This window comes from Lampetra planeri, chromosome 8, assembly GCF_965212315.1.
Source record: "Lampetra planeri chromosome 8, kcLamPlan1.2.h2, whole genome shotgun sequence".
NCBI lineage: Eukaryota > Metazoa > Chordata > Hyperoartia > Petromyzontiformes > Petromyzontidae > Lampetra > Lampetra planeri.
This window is the reverse complement of record NC_136114.1, coordinates 918,560-942,787: the sequence shown is the minus strand read 5'-3', so window position 1 is coordinate 942,787 and position 24,228 is coordinate 918,560. Positions and strand designations below refer to the sequence as shown.

Genomic DNA, 24,228 nt, shown 5'->3' with positions numbered 1-24,228 from the left:
ATAGCAAGACTTGTTTTTTGCATTTGTATCCAGTTGAATTTTACCCAACCACTTAGCACCACAGCAGAGAGTAAATACTTCTCCATTGTTACAAGTCACTCTAACTGCAAAGTCCCACTTAGCAATGACCTACAATTGGCTTCAGTCGCCTTTGTGTGTGGCATCTTTCGAGCATCGCTCTCAGACCACACTCTTTGGTCGCAAAGAATTGAAAGGGTTTTTACAGAATGAAGCCTCGAGCGGAGGAAAAAAGGCCAAATCGTGCAAAATCAAAATTCGATGCAACGTGATTTTTACAAAGCCAGATATTGGTGAGGGCCGCGAGCCGTTCAGCTAGCCGCCGCCGCACTTGAGAATACGCTTGGTGGATTTTGGCCACGGGCAGGACGTTTATACTTCCAGTTTCCCTTTGCGTTACGGGCGCCGTGGAGCCAGGAGCGGCTGCTGCCACTGCTGCCGGGCCCCACTCGGGCACAAGGTGGTTGCGCTGCGCCGCTGGGAGTCGCCCAAGCGCGACAGCCACTGCTGCGGACATGAGAGGAGACCCTGTGACATAATTCACAGGAGTAAGGCGCCATGTGCGGGACGTGCATCCCACCTACGACGACATAGAAACCACCAGCGAAACGTAAGCGGAGCCATCGTGCTGTGGAGCTCGTAGCAAGCGAAGCCCTCTGCAACTCCATGCCACTCCACTCGCGAGGGCGGCCGGGCCCTCATTATATACGTGTGGTTGTCTTGTCATTAGAGAACACAATTAAGACTGTGTGCGCAAACATTTACACTGGCGTATGCTAATATATAATCTCCTTTGGGTAGTTTGGCATGCAACTGTAACACTGCAAGGCGATGGTTTTATGTGGTGCAATAAAATAACTCTTTCTGGGCACCTGTTTTGTGTATGCGGGGCTTTGGGCTGAGCAGTCCTGAGTGACAGCAGCAGGCGGGAGGTGAGCCGGGTGGGGAGGGCTGGGTGATGAGGGCTGGCTGTGGGCATTGTTGCTCCCCTTGCCAGATTGTTTGTTAGCTCCGATTTGGGGCACAGCCAAGACCGAGCCAGATGCAAGCGCTTCTTGTGTGTGGCTTGGTTGGCCGTGACCGCCCCAACGACTTAACAAGGCACCGTCACACACACACATGCATTCGCGGCGCCGCGTTTGCCTGTTGTCTCTGCTGTGCGCTCCATCCCGTTCCACTGCTGTATCTGCTGGGGTGGCTGCAGTTAATCTAAGTGCTGTGTCCGCTGTTATTTTTTGTATTAATATGCTTGTTTACCCACAAAAGCCTCATTGAGTCTCAAGGCTGGCATTCAGGAGGGTCCAGTGAAATGTTGCTTCAGGGAGCGATTCTACCGAATGTAATTCTCAACGGAGCAACTTGCAGGTCATGTTTCAGCATTGGGATGTTTGCCCAATACCAGTTACATTGTGTTTTATTTTTGCTATGGGAGGAAACCCATAGAGAATAGGGGGGGAAGATACAAATTCCACGCAGAAAGGTGCCCATATTGCGGATCAAACCCAAGCCCTTGTTGCTGTGAAACATAAGTGTTATCCCTCGACCACCCTGCCGGCCAAACGTCTTCCACCCAGGCCTGGATTTGAACCCACGCTCCCACCCTAGTAACCTAATGCTATCTGCTAGGCTATCCCCCTCAGCTGTGGTGGAAGTATGCTGTGCATTGTGTGATAACCGCATCTACAGCGGCTGCTGGGTGTTTAAAGTGGACTTTGTTTTAACTATATGTGACAACTCAAGAGAACAGCATGAGTCTCATTTGCAAGGGTAACCTGGGGCAAGTCTGCCAGTCGGAGTCAATAATTGCTACTTTGGATAACCCCACTTGAACTAATTTGTGGGTAACTTTTGAATTTGGCAAATTTTGGCCTCGACACCGGCACGCAATGCCGGTGCCCCCATCTTGCGAATCACAGGATCCGTAACTTCCACTGTGGAACAGGCGTCGTCGTGCAGTGTTATTGCAGTTATTCCACCCGCAATAATAATCAGGGTGGCCCCGCTGGATTCGATGGGCGGGCATGCCACCGCTGGGCCCTCGGCTCCCCCACCGGTGTGACTGCGACAGCCGAGGTTATTGCAGCTGCCCTTTGCTGTGGCTGCTGCGGCTACTGCACCTGATGTGGCTGTTAGTCGCTGTGACTTCTGCAACTGTGGTGGCCAACACTGCAGTGTCTGCTGTGCATTGTGTTACCAGGGATCGTAATGTATGGCTGGCTGGGGAAGGGTGTGCGCGCGTGTGTAAACAATTGCCACACGCCATTCTTTGACCAGCGGTCTTAAAAACCACCAGTGTTTGCTAATCTAGCAGTGCATATTTGCCACTCGTGATCTCTGTCAAGTGATCATGATGTTTGTTGTAAAAGAGTCATCTTCCAACGAGACTTGTGTATGATCTCATGCCAGGCCCCTTCAAGAGTAATCTGGATCAAGAACAATACACGTTGTGCTTTTATTAACAGTGGAGATTGTTCATACTTTGGGGTTACCATAAACATCAATTATGTTTTGCTTACTTATTGCTCTGAAGGCAAGGGCTGACTTTCATTTCGATGGCAAAATTGTTACGAGTTAAATATCCATGTTTAATTTGGCCTTTAATGCTCCATTGCTGAATTTATTTTGCACTGGCGTTCATCAACCAGAACATCTCAGAACAACGTTTACTCCATTCGTTATTTTGCAATACAGCACATTGAAAATGTAGATCCACAATAACCAAAGCGAATAATTCACATGTGAATCTTGTTTGAATACTTATGTCATTTTATCAACAAAATCATGTGGATTATTGAAACGTGTCTTGTTTCATTTGGGTAACACAACCAAGGAATTATGCAACCAAAATGAATAAAAACACCAACACAGGAGCAGTAGTAGTAGTAATAACTAACCACTGTGATTGTGAAGATGTGTTTGGGTATTATTACAACCATATGGATGCTGATAGTTCGCACACTGGACGTGCAGATGTCGCCGGTTCCATCTCGCGGCACGGCCATCGATGCGATGGTGCGAGTTTCTTAAATCCCCTCCCCACCTGCCATTCTGTGTCCACCCAGTGGTAGGGATGGGGTTCATACCACAGTCGGTAGATTGGCGGGTCACATGTGGTGGGGTAAAGTGTGGGTATCTGCACCTCTTTCCCCAGACGTTTGGCCATCGCGGAAGAGAAGGCCAAATTAGAGTTGAGCTCTCCCTCGAGCTCCCTCGAATGGAGGCCATTCCGCTAGCAGTTGTGCGAGTTGGCACTTGCAGGCCTGCGCATTTCCATTTGCTGTTATAATCACAACAATTTAATTGTTAAATCTATGGGACCGTTTTGTCAGAATCAAAGTATAAAAAAATAAGAATAGGTTTCACTCTTTCTGGTAATAAAACAGGTGTTAAGATGTTCAAACACCAAATGGCTTCTTTTATAATACAACTATAATATAATTGCCATAGGAATGGGACGGGCAAAGCACGTGGATTTGCACCAGAGGTCGCAAACGGGTTTTGATTCCTTACCCGTACCCGGCCGCACCAGGTCGCAAATGGGTACCCGTACCCGGCCGGGTACCCGTTCCCTACCCGTACCCTACCCGAAATGAGTGACAAACGGTTACTCACCAGTGACTCACGGCCTACCCGTACCCGTACCCGGCCGCACCAGGGTCACAAACGGGTACCCGTACCCGTACCTGGCCGGGTACGGGTAGCCGGGTATCGGGTAGGGTACGGATATCGCGTACCCGGTTGCGACCTCTGCTTTGCACTTAAATTGTATAAAAGCCTTGCACCAATATTTTCCACGGTTCCAATCTTTGGCAGGGGGAGCACGAGAATGATGGTGAAGGCAGCCGTGCGGGTGGATCGCGTTCGGCGCGATGCCCGGCGACGTCTGCGCGTGTGGCGAGTGGCGAGTGCTGTGCCGAGGTGGCACGGCGATGGCTCGGGCCCGGCGTTGGGCAGGCTCTGTGTGTGGCTCTGTGTGGTTTCCTGCATCTCCCTCCCTCTTGGTCTCTGAGTGGCCAACCCGCTGTGGGGCTTGAGTCAACTACTTTTGAGTGGGTGCACAGATAGTCAAACAAACTTTCGAAAGTGATAATAATAATAATGTTACAGTTGCTATGAACACGTTTTTTTTCAGTCCGGCACAACATGCCATCGGATTCCTGTAGTTTATAAGTAAATATTCTGATTCTGCCAATAGAATAGCTGATAGGGGTTGAACATTTTTGTTAAAGTATTGTTGTCAACATTACAATATTTGAATGAGAATTTTAGACTGATGAAGGCATTGCTTGACAATTTGTTGATATATTTCTAAATAATAATTACATTTCGGTGAGTGTCACATATCTCCTCCTCCTCACATCGTCTGGATTACTAATAGCTGCCACAACAATACAACTGCGCCGCTCTTCTGGGTTCTCCATATTTGCGGGGCCCACCTTTTACAGCCACGCATCACACCCTCACGCAACCGACACAAGCTCGAATCATAATAATGATGATGATGAGGCGACATCCAAAACCGGTCCAGATGCAGCAGTCACGCCGGATGAATTGGGAGGGCCTCCGGGTGACTCTTGACCCCGGGCCCCCAACCCTGCGACCCCCCCCTCCCCACCAAGCTCCCACAACCCCCAGCCCCACCCCCCTCCCCCCAAAGGTGCGCGACTATCCGTTGTATGTTTTTAAACGAAGTTCGTGTCACGCGCCAGGCTATTGTAAATGATAAAGCGGATTCGATTCACCAGGGCCGACAAAGTGGAATTATTTGTTAAAAAAAAGTATGCGGTATCTTCTATATATTTGTTTTACCCTTAACCTCGTTCGCATGAAGTAAAAAAAACATCAGCTTACAAGCGGCAACTAATTCACGGCAATTGGTGTGGGTGTCTAGGGGCGAGTCTGTCCGGACTAACAATACATCTCGATTATCGCAATTCCACCTCCGATAGGCACGGTCGGCTACGTACGGTGCGAACGAAGTTCAACATCAGTACATACACAAAGGCCTTCCCCATTAGGGTTGTTTGACCATACTTCACCAGTCTGGTGGGTGAAGGTTGGTGATAACCACTTGCACCACCGCTCACCCACATACAGTTGTTATAATAAGACGTTTTAAATAATGAGCGGCAAATGTAAACCTAATTTGTGCTTTATTGGACCAATGTATTTGTATCGCTCGCACTGTTGCTTAAGGGAACTGTGTTAAACTCAACATCGAGTAATTTCACGGATTCCGTGACTAAACTCCACTGCAACCTGAAGTCGGTAACAGATTTCTTCTGAAAAGCGACGGTCTCTGCACCGACAAAGCTGTCAACCCCTTATCAGTGCCTTATTAGAGGCCAATTCAGACCTGACTGGCCACCCCATTACCCTTATAAATCTCAACATTCATCCTACAAAGCCCCATCACAAGGGAGAAACACAAACAAATAGACGCATTATTTGTGCCCCTATTGAAACGCCGTATGGACCTGAAAACTACATTTCCCCTGTACAAGAATACGGGGTTCACCTTATGGGTTGACAATTGTGTGCATATTGCAACGCCACCATTACGTCTCTTCTTCACCTGATGTCAACGTCGCCTCACCAGTGGCCAGGAGGCCGATGTGCCCTTCTGGCCGCATGTGTATTGGGATGTACGGCGCCTACTGATCTCACCGAGCTATCATCGGTTGGCATTTGCTACTTATAATGAGCCAAGAATGTCTGTGTGTCCCGCGCGTGACGTCCTCTACATGGACCCCCGCTCATTAATAATCATGAGTGGGTGACGTCACTCCGCATGAAGAACCCCCCTCATAAATAATCATGAGCCGGTGACGTCACCACATCGAACAGCCCCCTTAATTAATATTCATGAACTGGTGACGTCCTCCAAATGGACACCCCCCGTCATTAATAATAATTAGCGGGTGACGTCACTCCACATTGTGGGGGGGCGAGGCGCCTCCTCCCCCCTCCTCGGCGTCAACTTATAGCCCTCACTACAAAGACAGAACCCTCACGTCACGTGATCTCTGTTGTTGAGACGTCGAAGTAAAAAGGACGTCACGATGAACAAGGGATTATAACTTTTAAATGAAATAGGTCTGTGTCACCGCAGCCTGACAAATTGTTCACGCCTTTTGCCCGTCCTTGGACGGGCAAAAGGCTCGTTGTAAAGTTATTCACCGAATCCCATTTGCGCACAGACTCGTGCTGCAATCTTTAACCTGTATGTATATCTTTTCGGAAGGTTATGGTAACATAAGTGGGGGAAGAGTTCTCCTGGTTGATGGCATTATATTGGTAATCGGGATGTAGCAGCTGTTGTCGTGAACAGAGAAGTCCCTCTCGCTCCCCCAGGAAAGGGGGGGGGGGTTGGAGTGAGAGTGATGCGAGGTGAGACGGATGGTGGACAAAACGAATCGCGCATACACACACAAAGATCCCCCGCGTCGCATTTAACTGACCATCGAGGCAAGGGCTCTTAGTGAGCAGCTATTAAGGCCGGCACGGCGCACGGTGGCGTGGTGTGGCCAGCAGTTGGTGCGATGTGAGTCAATGGGGAACGGCTTCCAATAATTATCCGTGATTTTCCCCCGCAGATGAGTGGAGTATGTTCATGGTTAACTCTGCGTTATATTGGTCCCTATCACTCCCACGGATAACAGCAGGTCTTCCTGTATACAACAAGATCCTTCTTACACGTAGCAACTGAATCACACGGGAGGCATATTCTGGACACATTGGGGTCAAATATATTGCAGTGTTTATGCAGTCTTGTGCCGAGTAGCAACCGCCGCCCCATGCTGTGCATCACATTGCGAGGGCCGTCGAGGAGACTGTACCATTCGCGGGGCTGTCGTTAGCATCATGGAGAAGCGGCGTCCCAAGATTTCTCTTCGCGTAGCGATGCTGCGGGAATACCTGCGCTACGTGGGCTCCAGGCCACAGAAGGGGCATCACAGGCGGAGATGCTTGACCTGTCGCTCTTTTGTAATACGTCTTTTCCCAGTGGGTGTCTTGTCCACAAATATGGCTGCATATTTTTGGCAGCATATTAAACACATTTGGGATTTAAATGTTCTTATGAGTGGATGTCGGCAAATCACGCAGACAGTGATCACATGTTATGGGCTACTTTTTTTGATGATCGGAGGTAGTCATTATTTCTAGAGATAACTGGAACTGCCACTGTTTGGCAGCATGAAGCAGGAAGATTCGCAGGCCAAGTCGGCCTCCAGATAAGAACAGTCAGGGCATGCGTAGACGGGTGGCTGCAGTGTCGGCCACGTCGGTGAGGCCCTGCTGCCTGCCTCTGGAGCCTGGCCGTCTCTCGCTAGGTGTGGAGGCCCCGTGACACTTTCACGTCAGTCACTGAGAGCCGGTGTCAACTGTTCAAAGCCAACATTTGTAAGTTTCATTTTTTAAACATTAACACCCTTCCTCGCTCGGTCACTTGCTGGGATTCGGAGCGCCCGTGCTGAGCCCGGATGGTTCCCCCATTGGCCATACCGCCGTGAGGCAATCATTGGCATATGTGTGATGAGATGATATATATAAAACCCGTAGAATCATCCATATTCCAAACGCTGCCGTGCCCTTCGGCAACGTCGCTTTGAAGTCGGTGTTGCTTTGGCTGTCAGCTGAAACTGTGACTCTTTCTATTTTCTATTCTGAGGATGGTCTTTCTTTTTTTTAAATCAATTTTTGACAATTTTTATATTGCTTATAGTTGCTTGAAATGATATAAAACAGCGCTCTAGCAATATGAAGTGTTGCAGTATGGCGGTGGAAGGGTTTTGTAAGTGTAATGTGTGAAGCGCGCGCGTAAGTACGGGCCACGTTCGGCGTCGATTTGTGAGGGTCGTATCCTACAATGGGCTTCTGGAGAGGCCGGCGACCGGACAGAGAAACGCTCCAACGCCACCACACTCACTGCTGGCTGAATGGACGATTCGCGGTGCTGACACTCCGCAGAGCAAGCCGCTAACAATCGCGAGGTTGCGAGTTCAAATCCTGGTTGGAGGGGTGGTGGTTGACTCGCCATGTCATTCCTGTGAGGTTGATACAATTAGTACAAGCTTTAAATCAAAATTTAGTACAACTTTGTGAAGAAGTCAACAGTTGTTGTCCTATGGATAGACTTGCCCCTGTCTTAGAATTGTGGAATTATCACCACTGACTTTACAGGGCTGTCAACAGGAGATGAGCACCAATTCCTCGATGCCCACGTAAGTCGGAACTCACATTGATTTGACGGGTTACATTTTGTTACCAGTGCCGCTTGTAAGCCAGTTTTTACTAGGTGGGATGCTTGATTCCTGCTCATGCTTGATGAGTTTTCTGGGGAATTATGTAAGTTTCGCCATCAATGACAGCGGACATGCATGACCGTTTTACAGCGAAGTAAGTGTCGGTGTCACAGTCCAAATATTTCGTCTTGTATTGATAGACGTTGCAACTAAGTTAAGAAAATACACATCCCTAGTAAATACCCATCCAAAGTAAATACCCTTCTCTCGTAATTACCCGTCCCGATTAAATACCCATCCCGAGTAAATACCCATCCCGAGTAAATACCCGTCCCGAGTAAATACCCATCCCGAGTAAATACCCATCCCGAGTAAATACCCGTCCCGAGTAAATACCCATCCCGAGTAAATACCCGTCCCGAGTAAATACCCGTCCCGAGTAAATACCCATCCAAAGTAAATACCCGTCCCGAGTAAATACCCTTCTCTCGTAAATACTCATCCCGAGTAAATACCCATCCCGAGTAAATACCCATCCCGAGTAAATACCCATCCAAAGTAAATACCCGTCCCGAGTAAATACCCTTCTCTCGTAAATACTCATCCCGAGTAAATACCCGTCCCGAGTAAATACCCTTCTCTCGTAAATACCCATCCCGAGTAAATACTCATCCCTAGTAAATACCCATCCCGAGTAAATACCCATCCCGAGTAAATAGCCGTCCCTTGAAAATGCAGGCACGCAAGCGACCTTCACAAAAGAAGCGGTGAATCTTATTTGGTTACAGTCGGTGGCGTAAAACAGACACCGTACACCGCACACACGTATCTTACCGACGACTATCAGCATTCCTGTATCAGTGTCTCCCATCACGGAGCTTGAGCTGTCACCTCCACTCATTTTGCTCTACTTCTGTGAAGCCAAAAGCTCTCCTAATTCCTCTCGATCTGCACTTTTTCAGGAGTGATTTAATTTATCTGGGCACGCTTTCGTGATTGCCGCCTTTGTTTATAAATACGGAACTCGTTAGAGATACTAATCGTGATCTCATCAATCAAGATGCAGCAATTACACCACGCATGATCAATCGCTAACGCGTAAACTCTCGCAGGCGATTCTTAAGTGTTAGTAAAGACACGTTAACAGCATCCCATGTCTCGCCCACAACGCGTGCTATCGATTGCCTTCTCTTTCGGCACCGTGTCTTTTACCCGACAATAATTCGTGTTCAAACTGGTCCAGTTAGTGCCGGGCAGTAGGGGTGGAGGTGTGCACTGGCTCGGAGCCAGCGTGGCTCCATCGGCGACGCCTGCCAGGTAGCGAGCGCTCTGCGGTTGTCCGTGGCCGGTGTTCGATAAGCGACGGCGGTGGATCGGCGCGTTGGTGATAACTCAAGCCGGGAGCCCCGCAATGGTACAGACGGCAGTCCTGTGTGCACTTTACCGTGATTTGATGATGACATTTTCATATTTTGATATGAATCACTCCAAGCATTTACTTTGTGAGGGTTTATGCGTGAGGTCGTTAATACTGGGGCCACAATCACATGTAGGGAGTGTCTATAATGCACGACGGGGAAGTGCCGACCACCTCATCACTCAGTGACAACACAACTTCTGACTCGACGTGTTTGTACGGATGTACAATCTGTCTTTGACAGATTGTTTTCTTTCTGCGGTGTGCCTGCATGTAATCAGGTCACGATGAACCAAATCGGTGATCGGGATTTAGGTTTAATTGAAGTTTACGTTGTTTAACCAGGGGAGAAGTCAAGAGGGCAGGATAATCTCATACGCTTCTCACTACATCCCCTGACTACTGACAGGCACCGTTTTATCTCCAAACCCCTCCATCGGGTACCCGTTCATCTCCGCTGCTGCCCTCTCTGGATTCCATGATGTCAGCTAAACTCGCAACTGACTCCATTTTCCTGACACGTGCAAGCTTAAGGGAATTTGATTTCTGTCCTAACTCATGAACCCTTACGTCCAATTCTTACACGTGTCTCTCTCATCCTTCTTAATCAAGTTGACGTATGCGGATTAGGGTTGTCACCTGTCTTTGGTTTTACCTGGACAGTCGGGGAACTGGCATCTGTGTTTAGATGGCAGGAATTTATTTTTGTATCCCGAGATCTGTTGCTGGCATCATTGTGTTGAACTTCATCAGAGTATTGATAGACCCAGGCTGACTGAAGGAATCTGTCTGGGTCTGGTTTACAGTGAGAAAGGTGGCGACCCCTACATGGATATCGTTACAACCTTCTATATCGACTGAGAGTAATCAGACGCCGACCCCCCCCCCCCCCCCCACTAATGTTCGTGTAATTTCACCCTCGCTGTAGTTGTACAGCACCATGTCATCTTAAGATACAGTTTGTGTTCAGACTTTGCATAGATCTGTCGGGGATAGTAATATATATATATAACATGGTAGTTCATTTTAAATGTATTTACATTTTATGTTGAAGTTCCTCCTACTGAGCTTGAACATCATATTTTACAAGGTCTGTATATGAATATGAATACTATTTTTCATTTAAACCGAGACTAACCTTTATATTAAAACAAAACATATCTTGTTTAATAAATATAACCAAGCTATGTGAGAGGATGTTAAGCTTATGTGTAAGACCAGAGATGGCTGTGAATGAGTTTACACAATCCTGTTGCCCTGTCTGAGGCTTTCCCGTCAAGCATCATGATGTAACAACATCAATTAATTGACGGTGACGATTACGTTTCAAGTTTAGTTTGTGCAACCAGTGTGAGGACTCGCGAAAACAGGATAGCGAGAGTGACCTGGCTCACCAAAACGACAAAAAGCAACAGCCTAAAACAGAGTACATCAAAGAAGCGAATAGAAATCGGAGCAAAAACAAATGCCCTGCTGAAGTTAGTGGTCACTCACGAACATCGCTTTGTTCAGTCCACTGCTGGATAACGGCCTCGGTAGGTCACATTGGTCGTAGAGACTGCTTCACAGTACTCGAGCACCCTGGCTGACGCGGGTTCGTGAACGTGTGGGGACGAGGATGATTTCACATGCCGCTCTCGCCATTGACGTCAGCCGCGACCAGGAATTGAACTCGGAGAAGGCCGGGTTCTTACCTGGAGGTGCAAATCACTGTGCCATCGCTGGAGGGTGAATACCTTATAGCACAACAAGTATGCGAGTACTTATAGCTTCTAATGATCACAAATCAATATGAAACTTGTGTATGTCACGGTGGTTTCTTTAAGATATGTATTTGACGTGGAAGATCCCATGAGACGGAACACGTCGTGCATGAGAGTGTGCAGGGTGTCGATAAACAGACACACACATGTTAGTTGTATGATGCATTGCCTTCATTTGATCGCAGGCAGAATTCAGTGTTTACATTGAGACTTTGCAGATCAGCAAGGCACATCAGTGACAGTTGTACTGAAGCGAGTGAAATGTGTCGTCACGGAGAGGCAGTTGTTAATCTAAGAAGATGGAGCACTGCAGTGCATTATGGTCATATTTAGGATGTGGGCCGCGGCACGTGCTTTAACCTTTTTCCACTTTAAACCAAAACCCGCACGCACAATTCTCAGTCAGCACTGGGTCCGTCATCGGAACTGGGCAGTAAACTGTGATGAAGTTCAACACAGCAATACTGGTACCAGATCTCGGGACTAATCGATTCCTGCCACCTGAATACAGACGCCAATTCCTGGAGTACACCGGCTCAGACCCAGGCAGGTGACGGCCGTAGCCGTGGCCCCACGAATGTCGTAACTTATTCTTGTGAATAATAATAAAATAATGATACAAAGTCTCTAACCTTCACTTTACGCCTGATGGTGCATGTTTGCAAACAACTGACTGGGCAGCTGCGCCCAGTGCAAGCGTGGCGACCACGAGGGCATCTCTAACGCGAACAGCATCTGTCTTGTTTTCAAGAAGAGTTGAGTTACACGTACGTGTGGCCGAGATAGTGGCATTTTGCCACACGTGTCTTCACAGAATAGCCAACGTAGGCACACATAACACACCTCCGATTAGTACGGTTGGCTACTTGCGGTGTGAAAGGAGTTCAACAGACATACGTACCCACTGCGTATTTAATGTCCACAGGCAGAAGCCCACCTGTCCACAAGATTACGGTTTGCGTGGGAGAGTGCGTGCGGTGAGGAGCTAACATGCCACTTCTGTGCCACTCAAGGCTGCAAGGCAGATAGAAATGAGCGCACTCTTCCACAGCCGTGAGGCCGAGGGGCTGCGCAGATGTACAACTGTTTGTCGGAGTCGTCGGCGTTAATGCGTGTGGAGAGCTGCGAGCTCATTTGTTGTTTGCCCACATGACTGTGACACTGTGCTGCTCACTTGTTATACAACATGTGTGTACGTTTGAAATAGGCATAGTCATCTTAATTACTTACTTACTCAGGAGAGTCCTGCCTCATTGGGATTTTTGGCCAACGCCAATGATTTTCTCCGTGTTTGGCTGTGGGAGGAAGCTGGAGAACTCGGAGAAAATCCGTGCAGAAGAGAGGGAGAACGTAAAGCTCCTTTTGAAGCCGTTTGGAGTGAAGCTGCAAAGTTTAGGATGCACAGCTCCGGCGTGTCACCGCTGTGCCGCTTCAAAGACGGTGGTTGCCGCATTATCACACGGCACTTTCAGATGCGCATCTGCGGCCGTCTGGAACGCTCTTACTTCTGATATTAGCAAGCCACTGGGAGCTAGATTGAAAACTAATTTCTTTCGAACTGCTTTTGTGTTTAGTTTGTTGTCCTTCGCCCGCACCTCCGATTAGCATGGCTGGCTACATACGGTGCGAAAGAAGTTCCGCAGGCATACCTCCATACATGCACGGGTTTCATTTGCTCCGCCTTGCCACGGCTGTGAAACTGGGAGCGTGAGCGCAATTTTCAGCGTAGTTGGATGCAGGTAAAACGTACCTCTTTAGACAAACAATGCGTTTTAATGCATTTCCTAGAATAGAAATGAGTGAGGTCATGGAAAATGATGCCATTTCCAGGCATAGTGATTCTCTGTTTAAGATTAGTAAAAGTAAAAATGCATTGTATAGGAACTGGGAAAAACAAGCCCAAGACGTTGCATTATGAATGCCACAGATTAATAATTATCGCCATTACATTATCAATGAGTTCACTTTCACGCTTTGTCCTGCACAACAGAAGCTAATCAAGAGGGTGAGCCTGGATATAGCACTTGAATGGGGGTAACCACCCTGCATACCAGGTGCTATAGGCACTGGAGATGTTGTGGGCTGTGAAGGGCACTGCAATAAAATCGATCATTGTGCTGTATTTCTGCGTCTACACTTCCCACCTTTACAAAACCCATACTACCCAGCGTGGTGAAGTATGGTCAAACAACACCCACTCACCGCATGCCTTGGGAAGGCCTTCATCCACCATGCGTAAGACTGGCAAAGGGCTGTACATGTGCATTATATCGGTGCTTTTGGTATTGCAGGACAGTTTTCGACCTTGTTGCACCTCTGATTGGCATGGTTGGCTATGTACGGTGCTAAAGAAGTTCAACACGCATACACACATGATGCTATTACATGGTAATTTATATCCCTCTATTATAAATGGCAATAGCTTCAACTCACCTTGTCGTGTTTGGTTTTATTACCTTGATTTGTCTTATCTGATTCATGGGTCATCGCGGGGGAATTAAGTTTTGAAATAATGACTCTGTCATATTACTTGTGTGATAGTGTGACAATGTCTCTGAGCTGTGGGCTTTAATGACGACCCAAATTATTGTGCCCCACAGATGCCTCCTGTGTGGAGCAACTTCTGGCCAAGGACTGGAAGGAACGGATGCTGGGAATGAGCTCTGGAGATGTTGCCGCTGAGATGCAAGGTGAGGTTACGTTGCCAGGCAGTGGTTGAGTGAAGGGGAAAGGTTGGCATTTTCACCAGCGGTGAGCCGTGGGGAGTTGTAGACTTGGCTCCCATTGGTCAGTGCTTCATCACCGCCGCCACCATTAATCTTGTCATTTTATAATGCGCCTCTCATGTTTACAGCAAAGCACAGATTACTCTGTACATCGTTGACATCTCATGGACTAGGGTATACACTTCAGAAAATAAAGACAATTATTTTTGTGTGTAAGCTCATGTCCCTAAGCAAATTGACATGACAGATAAAGAGGCAGTAATATACAATGTCCTGTATTGTGAAATTGATTAGACAATGAAGTTAAAATTGTATGTATTTATATAACCAGCAAATGAAGTGCTTAAATTATTCATAATTAAACCTTGGTTGAGGCGACGACCTGACATAGCCAAACAAATAAATTTGTCACGTGTACAAGCGTTTAAACTCGTCAGGTTATCACTTCTTGAGGATGCATCACACAGTTTCAAGTCAATCTTCGCATGTATTGGTTTACATGTTAACTTTGTGAGAATTGCTCTTCAGTTTACCGGTAAGCTCAAGCAGTAATTATTTGCGTATAAAATGCCTGTCCTTGTAAAAAAAAAAAACACTTTGGCTATGTTAGGTGGTGGAGGGTAACGCGACAAAAATATTTTTGGAAAACATTTTCTCACGCGTAACTGACTTCCCATGTAATTATTTTTTTTTATAAATTGTGATCATAAAATGTTAGTGTAACGGTTACATTTTTGTAGATGTTTTTTGCTATTTTGAGATATTGTTTGTTTCAGGCCTTGGTTTTTAAGAGCTTGAATTATTGCATTAATTTCTACAGAGTCAATTGTATTTTATTGTCTGCAAAGGCCAGCCACAATGGTAATTTAGATGTATTGGTCTTTTGCAGAATATTATTGAGAGGATGTAAGCATGTGATCGGCAGTCCATTAAACCCTGCTTGCTCCTGTGGCTGGTTGGTCTCCACCAAGTAGCCTGCTTCCTGCACTTTATCTAAGACAGTTGCACAGTCCACCGTCAAGCACACTTGTTTTTTTTTATTTCTGAATCTGCAAGCGCTTGAAAGAGTGCACGTCCTTGTCGGCGAGGGATAAAACGTTTGCCTGCAAAGATGTCGATTTAACTTACTTGCCACCGTGGTGTTATTGAGAGTTCTCCCACACGTGAGAGATTGTGGAAGAGAGCAGCGTGTTGGTCACCAGTCCACAAAAATACACATTGCAAATAACTGTCACTACAGTGTTGCCTCCCCACTGTGGCTCTCTCACTGTCAGCTTCAGTTCATGTTTCACCCCTTGCAAGTGGATGTGGAGGCATCAATATCGCTTTCCTTCAAATATTTGTAGTTTTTCATGGTCTTGAATTTGAAATTCACCACCGTCCGATAGAGTTGGGAAACACAAACGTGGTTGCTATGTATGGTTGCTACTTGTCCAGTTGTGATCCGCGGCATGGCGCAGTTTGACCCGGTACAGTCCGGGAATCGGCATCTGTGTTTGGGTGGCAGGAGTTGATTTGTGCCGTGGTTTGGTAATTACTGCGCAGTGTTGATAATAAACTTACGCTTACTCAGACTTATGTCTGGGGTTGGTCCATTTACAAAAGTGCTTTCTAAAAATTATTAAGAGTAATTTGTGCGTGAATGATTTACATAAATCTGCAGTGTACATAATTGTAATAACTGTAATTTGTTGATTCCACGATCACTGCTGTGTTTTACACTTTTGCTTGGACGATAATAGGTTTTAACACTTTTTAAAACACTTCAAAAATAATAGTTTATACATGTCTGTATACACTGTAAAGTGTAGAAGGGTTTTAGAAAAACTCAGAAAGGCCTGGGCCTAAAACGACTCAGCCAGTATTATTGACCTCAATTTCACTTTGTGCTGTGACAGTCATTGTGACCTCGATGCTAATCAGGGTCCATATGATCCACTGTTGTCCCAGAAATTATCATGTGGAGTGAAATGTAATCTTTAATACTCCAGGTTAACACACGCTCTTACTGCTCGTGCACGTAACTCAGCTTGAGCTAAATATATGACACGTGCACGTTGCCCGGTAGGCTGCAGTGTGAACGCGGCGCACGCGCGTGGATGCACCGTGAGCACGTGCGACCCACTCACATGGCACGAGGAGTCGGCGCGATTCCAGCTCAAATCACAACGCAGCTTTGCGCAATGTTCGATATATATGTGGGAGTTCTGTATTTGTGGTGTGCGAAATCTATTATTTATTATTATTTAATCTTACATACTCCATTAAATATGTCCGCTAAGGATTGCCCACTTAATTATGATATGGTCTGATTTGAGCATGAAACTTCAGCCCAAGTTTATAGACAAATCGTGTGCACTATGGCACAGGAGCCTCGAGATTTCTCATGTGGGTGAGAGATGGAAGGGCCGGCTCAAGCAGCAGGTTTAGTCGGTTGAAGAGGAACCAAAACAAAACGTGAGGTCGAGGTAGGTGTTTGGGTAGCAGGTTTTGGTTTATGCCGAAATCTGGTGGTAATTGTGTTTAACTTCAAAGCAGTTAACTCCATCGTTTTGGATAGACCTAGGCTGACCGAGAAATCTGTCTGGGTTTGGTCAACAGTGGAAAAGGTGGCGACCTTCACGTGAGGCGACCCCAGGCAATGAATGAAAGCAGTTTTACTGGCAACAGTCCAGCAGTGGTCAAAGCAGAGGAGTACATTCAGCTGGCCGAGATCAACAGTAACATTGATTTTCTAAAATAAAAACAATGTCAAGATGTTTTCATTCACCATAATATAGGTTGTCTTGGGTTAGGTCACGTAAATATAGACGTGTCGTTAAACCCGCCACCACCTGACACAGCCAATTAGTAAAGTTTGTCACGTAAACGGAACGTGCTAATTAGTAACTAGTTCAGCACTAACCTGTGTGTTAGAGAGTAAACCCACAAGATTTGTAGGTTTACTCTCCAACAACAACACGTGTGGGTTTCCTCTGCAGCACACCACTCTGCTGATCTCGTCACTAATCGGCATGATTGGTTTAAGTGATAAACTTTACTAATTGGCTGTGTCAGGTCGTGGCAGGTTTAAAGACACATTTATATTTACGCAATCTAACCCAAAAAAACCTCCTTATGGATAATATTGGTCGCATAAGCCTCCGTGTTAAACTGATGTTTCATTGCACGTTTGTTTGGGGTGATTACTCGATGAGTTCCTAGGATACTGAGAACTCGTGATTGACGTCGTTGGCTCGACTCACATCACGAGCCACTGGACATCTTCAACACTGATGCTGCTAAACATTCACGCCTGGTTAATGTTGGAGGTGATTTGTGGGATACAGGCCAGGATAAAATATAGTTGGCTGCACCACTTTTTTTTAAATGCTTCGACACTTTGGAAACCCTTTGCAAACTTACAGTGCTTGCTCGTATCGTGCAAGTGCGGTAGTCATCAGCCTTATCGATCTAAAACGAGGGATTTATAAATACTGCAGCAAAAAAGTAACAAGACACTTGCACGTCAGTTTCATCCTTTTTGCAGCTCGTGAGTAACGTCGAGTCCTGCTCCCCCCTGTCCAGTTGAGCGTAGCAGCTCTGCCCTCTTGCTAACGGAGATCTCAGAGTTTTAGGCCGAGCCCTTCAGTGTAACAGCTCACGTTGCTGACCGGTGTACATCGCTCTCCCACACTAACCCCCCCCCCCCTCCTTTACCGAAAAAAGAATTTAAAAATAGCACCCACTGTAAAGCAAACCGTATCCATATCCAGCTCTTGGACAAAACCTGAAGGTGGAACACCTGTGTGGTGAAGTGAGCTGGGTGGAGTGGTCTGGATAGCACAAGAAGGTTCTGCTTATAATTCTGAGGCAACTCCCGGAGTTTTAGTTTGTTTTCAACGTATGGGGGCGAAGCAGAGAGTGTGGGGACGAGCGGTTAGGGGCCATCCATTTAGTAGGTATGCAAAAATCTGTCTGAACTTGACCCCTCCGCCCCTCCCTGTACGCACGCGTACTTTTTACCCCCCCCCCCCCAAATCCTATAGAACGGCCAATATTTAATCCACGCAGAAACGATCAAGGATTAATAATATTAACGTGTTTAAGCAAACAGATAGTCCACCGCCGGACAATCTAACTGACTTGAAGGCCAATGTAGACAAATAATTATTATCGAGGCTTCACCCCCCTCCATGCGTACGTACTAAACGGATGGTCCCTTAATCTCCATAGGGGAAGTCAGACAGCGAATTCGTCCCACAGCCTCGCTACAGGTTTAGCCATTGCGCTTTGGGCGGGTGTCTCCTTCGCAGAGCGATGTCATCCCTCTGGAAACTCGGCGATTCCACCTCCCAGGTCGTGCGAGCGCACAGGCGCGTGACCCTACCTCCTCTTGCCTCCCCTCCTCCCTCTCTCCCTCCCGTTAGCCAGCAAGACGTGTTTTTTTCCTCCCCCCCCCCCCCCCAATATAACATGATACAGTTGTTGAGCGGAGGCCCCGAATGTTTGTAACGTCAAGTGGTCAGCAACAAACGGCACCATAAAGTTGTAATGGGTAAGAGTTTCTTGAATTGAGCTAGGTTATTGTTATAATAAGACCTTGGGAAAAGAGACAATGGGAGGAGATTCCAAAGTGGAGTAGTGCCTAAAGTGTTCGTGATTGGGCGAGTGCATTGTTGTTGTCGTGACCTGCATTATGGTCGTTGAACACCATGTGGATGACAACAAACGGTGAGTCTGGCACGCCGAGTCCTGAACAGGGCAAGGGAGGAATCGCGTAGAGAAGATCGGGGGAACGGTAACCGGTGGTAGTAGCAGTAGCTTCCACAGAGCAGTGTGTTCATTGCCGGCGGCAGTTTCTCCGATGCGGAGAGGCCGCTGCCGCCCGCGTGCGGGGCCCTTGGCCCTCCCTGGCTACGGTGTGCGGTTTCCACGCCCGTGCCCGCACCCTCAATTTGCCTAGGCCGAGACCGCAGAGAGAGACACGCCGTCTGGCTCGGAGGAAAATAAAGAATTCTTTGAGAGCCCGAGTGACGTTTGGGACCGTTCTCTCCATCAGCCCGATCAATGTGTGTGCCCAGAGCTGGCTGCGGCGATTTATTTTCCCGCCGGAGCTTGCCAGCACGACAATTGCAATTATTGTGCATTGTTCCCTCGCCGGGATCCCCAGAGGGAGATGGGGGGGGTGAGCTTCAAATGAGTGTGAACACACACACACCTTCTCTTTCAGGCCCTGCACAAGCAGCTTTGATTGCTCCCTGCAACTTGGCATGTGAAGAATTTCACAGCCTACTGAGAGCTCTGGAGCAGAGTTACAATCACAGGCTTTTAGGCAAGCAGGGGGGGTCAGAATGGCAGGGGCCAAGCAGGGGGGCCGCAGGAGCAAACAATAGGCCACTGATGTCGCATTAGCTAGGCTTTAGAGCTGACATTGTGGCGGGCGCGAGCCATTAAGGAGCCCAGGTCCCCGGCGATGTTTGAAAGAAGATCCGCAATGCGGCCCAAATGCAGAGAGGGCTTGATAGGTCACGCCTGCCAGGAGAGCGATTGTATCTGAGCCAGAGGGAGGGCAAGGACAGGGCACCGAGCAGGCTGCAGCGAATGAAGCGTCTTTGTGGATGCGGCAACAATGATTCTTCTGTTTTGAAAAAAAAAAGCTTAAATAAAATGTAAAATAAAATTATTTTTCAATTGTACATTTTAAATTGTACATGATTAACAGATTGTTTCGCCAAATAACTTTTAATATGCATATATACTTGATTAATTTCCCGCAGGGAATTAATTACTATGATTGTATGCAAAGGTTTGACTAAAGTGTGGCAAAATGAACAAAGCATGGGAACCAGCTTTTGTGTTGCAGAAGTACGTATTATGAAAGGTGTTTGTCACGCAAACATTTTAACATCTGTTTTTATAATTTAATTGCATTTTTATAACCTCGTTTTGTTTTCCTTTCACTTGCATTTGTACAAAAATTGAAATGTATTGGGCCACATTACATCAGCTTTAGACAGAGGCGATTGCAGTTTCTCAAGAAGAAAGAACCAAAAATAATTATCATTGTGATCCTTGAGTGAAGAAGCACAGTGGCCAAAACTAGTCAAGGTCACTGATGCTCAGCATCAGACGGAGTGGTGCTGTCAGAAACAGGAATATTCCAAAGCGTGTGCGCACGTTAAGTTATTTATTGTGTCCAGAGAGAGTGAGAGAGACGCTCATCTCAACAAAGTTACGAGTGGCGTCTTAATTCAGGCTGGGGGTTCCTGGCGATATCGTGGCATTTTAACCGAGTTTGGCATCCGTGAATACGTTTTCTTTTTCACACAGATCAACCAAAAACCCTTCAAGCCTATGATTCATGGCCGTGTAATCGGTTTGGCACAGGAAGTCAGAAATCCAGGTGTCATCTGTGATCCAAACACTGTCTTTCGAGGCTCATATAAAAAAAGCAAGACTTTATTTTTACATCTTAGGAATATCTCCGTTTCCCTTCACTCTGCTTCAGATGCAGAGAAGCTGCTCTGTGCCTTTATTTAATCTCGCATCGACGATTGCAGCGGCGTGCTCCGTGGCGTCGTTAAGAAGGTGCTTAAAAAATGACAGCTTCTTCAGAGTGGGGCCGCGAGGGTGTTCACCAGCACTGACTTCCAGTTTCAATATGGATTCAGGTTAAAATCTACATCAGCTTACATCAGAGACACGCGGCTGCACCCACACGTGCCCCCAATGTCTCTTAAGATCTACGGGTACAAGCCTTCTCTGCGTTCCCAGGCCGTAATGCCTTTGGCCGATGGGCGACCGAGCTGTTTCCCTCCGTGTGACAGCCCCCAGACTCTGGAACTCTCCCACGAGATATCTGGATCTCTGAGTCTGTGGACGATTTTAAAAGCTCATCATATAACTTACGTATACACTGGCGTTTATCAACTTTTAGCTAATTCAGCAAAAAGCTTTTAGTATTTACTTTTTTCTCGTATTTTGGTTGCACGAGTTACTGTCATGCTGAGTGTCTGCGGGCGCTTTGAGACCTTTGGTGAAAGTTGCTTTATGCGTAAGAAGTGTTGTTGTCATGACTGCATTATTCAATTGCTAAAGAGCGCAAGGCGTGTCGCCTATGCCGAGGGAATGAACATGACGGCGACGTGAAGGGAGAACGGCGAGCACACCTTTGACGTTGAGAAACGGAGAGCGACACGGTGGGGGAAGTGCAGTCGCAGGTGCCGCGGCTCATGGGGCATCGACACATTTGTGCTTTTAGAAGGATAATAAAATATAGGCCGATCCGAAGTGTTACGTTTATAGAACTTAGATTGTACATTTCCGTACGCAAACTATTTTTTTCATTTAATATTGAATTTAATGAACATATGTGACGGTATAATATTATGTACCTGTGATTTATTTAGCAAAGTAAAAAAGAGCAATTAAAATGTATTTTTTTTACAAAGAATATACTTTGTCTAGGAGTAGATTTGAGACAACCTCACGTTAGAGCCACTCTAGGAATGTTGGAGGCAACACCAAGACAAGTAGTACACACATTCCTTTGAGAAGTAAAGGATTAGAAGTATTCCGCTCACCGTTTGGTTGTGGCCGAGAGGTGCTCACGTTTCCACAGAGCTCGGGCCCATGCGTGAACTTCGGGAGTAATTACGGCTACTCGACGCGAGTTTTAAAGACGCAACGAATGAGCTGGAAAGTGAGCTTCCAACAACCCCCTTGACGTTGTTGACATTTCATTCAAATGCTCGTGGACGTTGTGCAACCATCCTCCAAAAGCACTGACGACATTAATCAGCAGAAATTTGGTTTTCTGCAGCGTATTTGGAGAAGAAAAAACTCACACCGCTGATGTCCGGTGCATGAAATACGTCGGCTCGTTTTCACGCTTTTAGAAATGCCGTGTGCGGAAAATACATTTGACGGCACAGGGGGGCTCACCGCGCTCACATGTGGGCTAAAAGGCTGGTGGGATTTTTTAAATATATAGTTACCGAACAAAGGCCCAACGTGTCAAGCGGCCAACAATAGACAGCCGTGTTATCAAAGTTGTTCTGAGTAATCTGAGCTTGCACGTTTCTTGAATTGAGAAATGTTGTTATTATGAGAGCTTGGGAAAAGAGTCGATGGGAGGGAATTCCCGAGTGGAACAGCATGTAGGAAGACGCAGAACTGAGAAGCGTTGTGGTCTGCAGTCATTCTCCTAATTTCCGTGAGTGCTTTAGAGGTGCCAGCTTTCCCATTGCAGACCAAACCTGGACTATATATGTCTCAATCGGCCCAGATCGATCAGAACTGTGCAGTATACAGATCACGGTACAAATCAACTCCTGCCACTCGAACACAGACACCAATTCCTGGACTGTTACCCGACTTCTGTCCCAATGCGAGCTCCGTGGGTTAAGCCGCTCACCTCACCACTCCCACCCTCCGCAGCTGGAGGGAAGCAATTGTGCATTTCCCCCCCCGTTATTGCCTAGCTAATTTCGCGCTACGTTCCGGGTACGTTCGGGCGAATGTGCATCGGTGAACGCGTTAGCTCCGTGAGTCACCCCGCTGGATTGACGACGGTGATCGTGTTCGGCTGGCGTGCCCTAGAGCCCGTGACGTGCCGTCACGACCGGATCGTGAGGTCCAAAGGCGGGCAACCCCCCCTTGAGCGTGAGCGAGAGCTAAGTGTACGGCCCAGGTGCAGCTCAGAGGCTGCCGCGAGAAATCTGCTCACCCCAGCGACTGAATGCAGCGCGGGTAAATATTGTGATAAAAAAAGGTGTTCACATGAAGGAGACAGCCTCTTTAATATTGCACAGAGAGCAGAGCAGACAACCCCGGGACAGGTTTGACAGGGGCTCTGAAAAGAGTAATGCGCGATTCCACCAGAGAACTGGCAATGTACGGATCGTACTGCACATCTTGTGTGACAAAATCAGTCTTAACCTCTGTGGCAAATCGGTCTTGCATGTCATCTTTCTGGCTCCGAGGGTGAAATGATTGCATCAGTTAAATGCGATTGTTTAGCTTTAAAACAATGCAAGCAGTTTTCATATTTGCAATATTTTTTCGTTAAACGAATGAAAGGAAACCTGTGTGATATCAATAGTTAATGTTCACTTGTGTGTGTGTCTGTCATCTGACACCCTAGACAACCTTACACACAAGATGTTCCTTCTCAGGGGATTTGTCAGATGACGTTTTTTTAAAAAAATGAAATTAAAATAAATTATCTTTGTTGGTGACATTTATTTTGCCAGTAATGTATGTTCAACTACTTGAACGTCTTTCACACCGTATGTAGCGAACCATGCTAAGCGGAGGTGGATTACACCTCGTAACACTCCCCTCTCTAAGATATGGATCAATCACTTACACAGTATTTATCAGCTGTAGCAAAGAAAGTAATCGGTGTCATTCGCAATCAGTGGGGTATCTCTAAATGGATCACCCTGCAGTACAATTGTAGTGAGTCACTTCAGAGACACTAATAGTAGGAAGCATACACCTTTATTCTACACTTTCCACAGTATAGGGGATAACTATATACGGGTCAGGACAGCCGGCACACTGCCTGACCCAACACCGACGATGAGGTGAAGATGGGGACGAAGACTTGTGAAGACGAAGGGTTCCATTCCCCAACCGCAGCAGCCCCGACCCAGCGTCGGGGCCTCCCTTTAATCCTCTCCAGCGTCGCCCGGCTCTGCCCTCGGCCACGTCCCTTCTGGAACCCACCAGAAGGTTCTGGGCTCTACCCCACGTGTTCCCTCTGTAACCTTTACCCTACATCCGTGCCTATTACGTGCCCTGCTGGCAGACCGGCCGCTGTATCCTCAAATGCCCTTCACTGCCACTGCTACGCGCTCCAGGGCACCCTTCACCTGCCCTGCTGGTAGCCCAGGCTATTACACCTGCGATCCTGCTCTCTACCAGTAACCAGCGCTACGCGCCGTAGTGACCCATTCTATGTCACTACACAATGAACAGACGTTTATCTGTATGCATAGCAACTAAAATACAATGCGAAGTTATGAATGCGATACGCATGACAACAGCAAAAAATCTGACAAAAGTAGGAG

General features: G+C 47.1%; 1 protein-coding gene across 1 annotated transcript in view; it reads left to right on the top strand.

The window, feature by feature from the left end:
* LOC144720439 (transcription factor SOX-5-like) overlaps nt 1-24,228 on the top strand; it is a 236,143-nt gene that overhangs the window by 36,581 nt on the left and 175,334 nt on the right. The window contains exon 3 of the mRNA XM_078597241.1: nt 14,045-14,134. Within this exon, the coding sequence (XP_078453367.1) occupies nt 14,045-14,134 (90 nt within the window). The remainder of the gene's footprint in view (nt 1-14,044; nt 14,135-24,228) is intronic.